The sequence below is a fragment of the Nannospalax galili genome, unplaced genomic scaffold (genome assembly GCF_000622305.1).
Source record: "Nannospalax galili isolate Female #2095 unplaced genomic scaffold, S.galili_v1.0 scaffold1581, whole genome shotgun sequence".
In the NCBI taxonomy this organism is placed as follows: Eukaryota; Metazoa; Chordata; class Mammalia; order Rodentia; family Spalacidae; genus Nannospalax; species Nannospalax galili.
The window spans coordinates 239,121-243,300 of record NW_008344294.1 but is presented as its reverse complement, the minus strand read 5'-3'; the positions used below and the strand labels follow the sequence as shown (position 1 = coordinate 243,300).

Sequence of the window (4,180 nt, the reverse complement as noted above, 5' to 3'; positions counted from 1 at the left end):
AGGTGTCACACAATAGAAACATATGCAAGAAAATCTGCCCAGGACATACATGGTGGCCAAGAAGAGTCTATAACACTATTTCCAGGAGACAACTGTTAACTTTGAGGGGTAACTGTGCAGAAGAATAGAATCACACAGAGATTCCAAGAAGTGAAACTTTGTGTATTTATTCAGATCTCTATAAAATGTCTATGGCCTTATTATTCTGAATGTGTGTGATCTTGACAGACCTCTATAAAATATATGTGATATGTAAACATATAAAATGAGTATCATTAATAATGGTAATAATAAATATTAATAGAACATTTTATAAATGCCAAGAAACATTCTAAGACAGTGGTTATTAACTTTAGTGAAAGAAAGAAATATGAAAATTTTAAAGCAATTACTATTATTTGACTTTTTTTTGGTCTGAGAGAGACTATTAATTTTTCTTTCTTTCTTTCTTTCATTTATTTATTTATTTATTATTTATTATTTTTGGTGTTTTTGAAACAGAGTCTCCCTGTAGCTCCAGCTGTCCTGGATTTGCTATGGAGACCAGGTTGGCCTCAAACTCACAGAGATCTTCCTGTCTCTGCCTCCCGAGTGCTGGGATTAAAGGCATGCACCACCATGCCTGGCCGAGACTAAATATTTAAATATTGGCACAGGTGAATATATTGTTATACCAAGATAAAAAATCTAAACAATCTCAAAGGTTTCACTGAAATTTTCATACTACCATCATTTATATAGTATTTTATTTTCATTTTTGGTATGATGAAATTGCTCATTTGTGTTTATGAGCCACCATATACATTTGCACTTTTCCCTTTCAGTGAATTAAATCAGCTGAGGTCAGTGTTTTATCTGAGATGAATTGAGAGATTCAGTCCCTGAATCAGGAAGCCTGAAGAAAAGTCAATTCAGGCATTATGGAGATTGACAGGCTGTAACTTTGGAGGTAATGATGCCCTCCACTGTCAATGAGAGAGAGGCTTCTTATCAGAAACGGTGCTAAGCACTGTCACCATTCCATTACAGAATATTGAATCAACACAGTGACAGGTAAAACCAGGATAAATCACCACTCATAAGGACTCCAAAAAAAGCAAGGTTTATTTTGGAAGTCACCTGGGGTGACATTCAAACTCCGTATTGAGGAAAGACCATCAGTTTGCAGGCTGCTGGCTGGAGGCCTTTAAGGGGGTTAGGGAATGTGGAAGATGGGAAAAATAATTCAAAATAGTTTTGGCGGGATGCCAGGGTCTATACATTCTGAAACTCATCAGGAGGGAGCAGCTTGTGCTGAGACAGCTCTTGCAACAGTTAGGTCCTAGGTGCAGAGGCCTGTTTATCTTCTAAACTTATCTTGGGAAACAGACTGTGTTGAAACTGTTTCCTCATTGTTGGAACAGAAGCTTCTGACTCAGTTACTGTATTTTGGAGGCCCCAGGGCCTGTCTTGTGTGGCTTTACTGCATTGGGGTAGGGTTGCCTGTAGACCAGGACTCTAGCACACAGTAGGAGCCATTTTCTCACTACATGTTTATGAGGTTGATAAAAAAGATGTGAATAAATAAATGTTCAGCTTTTTAAATTTACTTTTATTGTTAGTGTACTTTGCACATAACTACTTCCAAATTAAATAACAATTCAAATGAAATTCTTATCATTTAATCTTTTTGATCAACAGCAGGTGCAGTGCTCTCTAATGGTATATTTTTACACTAACATGATGGAAAATGTCCAGTTAATTATCCATGTTTCTCAAAATTTGATGTCTCCCAAAGTCAGTAATAAAAGTATGCTTAATACTTTCAAACAACAGTATTTGATGAAGCAATAGATGAAATACAGGATGAAAATAGACAAGTCCAAGAGTGGTAGATGTTGAGAATACAGACAGGAGCATAATGGTATGTTTCTGTTAAGAAATGACTTGAATTTTGTGTCAATTTTTGCAATTTCAGTTATTATATGATCTGCTACAATGGGTTTTATACCATTGGCTTAGAATACAATAAGATGTATTTGTCTGCTGCTTAATTCCATTTAGAAATTACCATACGTTTTTTTCTTAAATATGAAAGAAATTTTTTCATCCTCATATATCTTTCAGAAAAGATTAAACTGTGTTTTACTACGAACATAAATTTGTTACCCATAATGTTCTTGGCATTCTAATCTTGTTAAATTGAGTTACTCTTGGAAAGGGGCATAGTGCTGAATTTTTTCTAATAACGGTAAGTATTGTTGAAGGTGTGTACATCTGAAGTATACATATTTCAGTTAATTCTCATTTTGAAAATATATATCATATGGTATCCATGCTTGTAAACAGATGATTGAAGTATGATGACAGGTCTTTTGAGAACAGGTTTCACTGCATAATGTATTTAAGGATAAATGAGCTGTTCAGCAAGACCCAATCTCTATCAAAACAAACAAAACAAAATAAAACAGCACACAGCAACAGATTCTGAATATTAAAAAAACTACTTGAAAGACAAACTCCAACACACACACACACACACACACACACACACAGAGAGAGAGAGAGAGAGAGAGAGAGAGAGAGAGAGAGAGAGACTCACATACATAAAGTGTTTGGATATTTTTGAAAACACTTGTGATACCAGTGTTCACAAATCTGAGGCAAGAAAATTGCTACAACCATGACTTCAAGAATATCCAGGTACATCTAGAGAGGGCCAATATAAAAACAGAAAATAAAAAATTTTTAAATATCATGTATGTATAAGAATGTATATGAGTGTATATAGGTATCATTCTATCTACTTACCTATTGCAGAATTGGTCATTGTACCTACAAAATGATCTTATTGTTTTCTTGTTGTTTGATTTTATGTGTTTTGAAGGTGTACTAGTAATAGAGAATCACAAAATCTGACACTTGTCCCAGAATTCTACCTCATGGGATTCTCTGATGACCCAGAACTTCAGCCCATCCTCCTTGGATTGCTCCTGTCCATGTACTTGGTGTCTGTTCTTGGGAACCTGCTCATCATCCTGGCTGTCAGCTTTGATTCACATCTCCACACCCCCATGTATTTCTTCCTCTGCAGCTTGTCCTGGGCTGATATGGGTTTCATCTCAACTACAGTCCCAAATTTCATTGTGAGCATCCAAATCCACAGCAGAGTCATCTCCTATGTGGGCTGTCTCACTCAGATGTCTCTTTTTATCACTTTTGGATGTATGGATGCCATGCTTCTGACTGTGATGGCTTATGACCGATTTATGGCCATCTGCCATCCCTTGAATTATCATGTCATCATGAACCCTCGTGTTTGTGGCACTTTACTTCTGATGTCTTTTTTCTTTAGCTTTGTGGACACCCAGCTACATCTTTTGGTTGCATTACAGTTGACCAACTTCAAGGATCCTGAAATTTCTAACTTCTTCTGTGATCCTTCTCTGGTCCTGAATCTTTCTTGTTATGACACCTTCACAAAGAGAATAGTTCAATATTTAGTTAGTATCATGTATGGTATGTTTCCCATCTCAGGGATCCTTTATTCTTACTACAAAATTGTGTCCTCCATTCTGACCATGCCATCCTCAAGTGGGAGGTCTAAAGCCTTCTCCACCTGTGGGTCTCACCTCTCAGTGGTTTTCTTATTTTGGGGAACGGGAATTGGCATATATATTGGATCACTTCTTCCAGAGTCTTCCACAAACAGCACTGTATCCTCATTGATGTACTGTGTGGTCACCCCTATGCTGAATCCCTTCATATACAGCCTGAGGAACAGAGACATTAAAAGTGCCCTGAGAATGTTCTACAATAGAATAATTTAATGTCAGAGTGTATATCATCCATTCCTAATATAACAGCAGGAGCTAGGAAAATGAAAAGGAAGTACAGAGGTAGAGGGAAAGAAAGATCCTGAGAGAGAGTGAGAAAACAATAGTCGGAAACATGTTAACAAGGGGGAAATGGGGAAAATGAAGGTATGCAACTGAGAAAGAAGAGGGAAAGACATACAAGGAACCATGATAATCAAAGGAAAGAAGGAATTCATGAGAGGGGGAATAATAGGAATAACAGATAATCATGGGGAAATGGGGGAAATGAGTATACTTAAACTAGGGAAGGGGGAGGGAGGTTAGACAGGGAGAGAGTGTGAGAGGAGTGATAACTAAAGCTTAGGTGATGTAAAAAATCATGG

At 36.9% G+C, this 4,180-nt stretch overlaps 1 protein-coding gene across 1 annotated transcript; it reads left to right on the top strand.

Moving 5' to 3' along the window:
• Positions 1-2,858: 2,858 nt before the first annotated feature.
• LOC103740058 (olfactory receptor 7E24-like) lies at positions 2,859-3,809 on the top strand. The gene has a single exon (XM_017800002.1). The coding sequence runs from the start codon at positions 2,922-2,924 to the stop codon at positions 3,807-3,809; it is 888 nt and encodes a 295-aa protein (XP_017655491.1). The 5' UTR covers positions 2,859-2,921.
• The last annotated feature ends 371 nt before the right edge of the window (positions 3,810-4,180 follow it).

Coding starts and splice junctions, on each gene's coding strand:
- LOC103740058 (XM_017800002.1), top strand. CDS start 2,922: ATGGGATTCTCTGATGACCCAGAACTTCAGCCCATCCTCCTTGGATTG.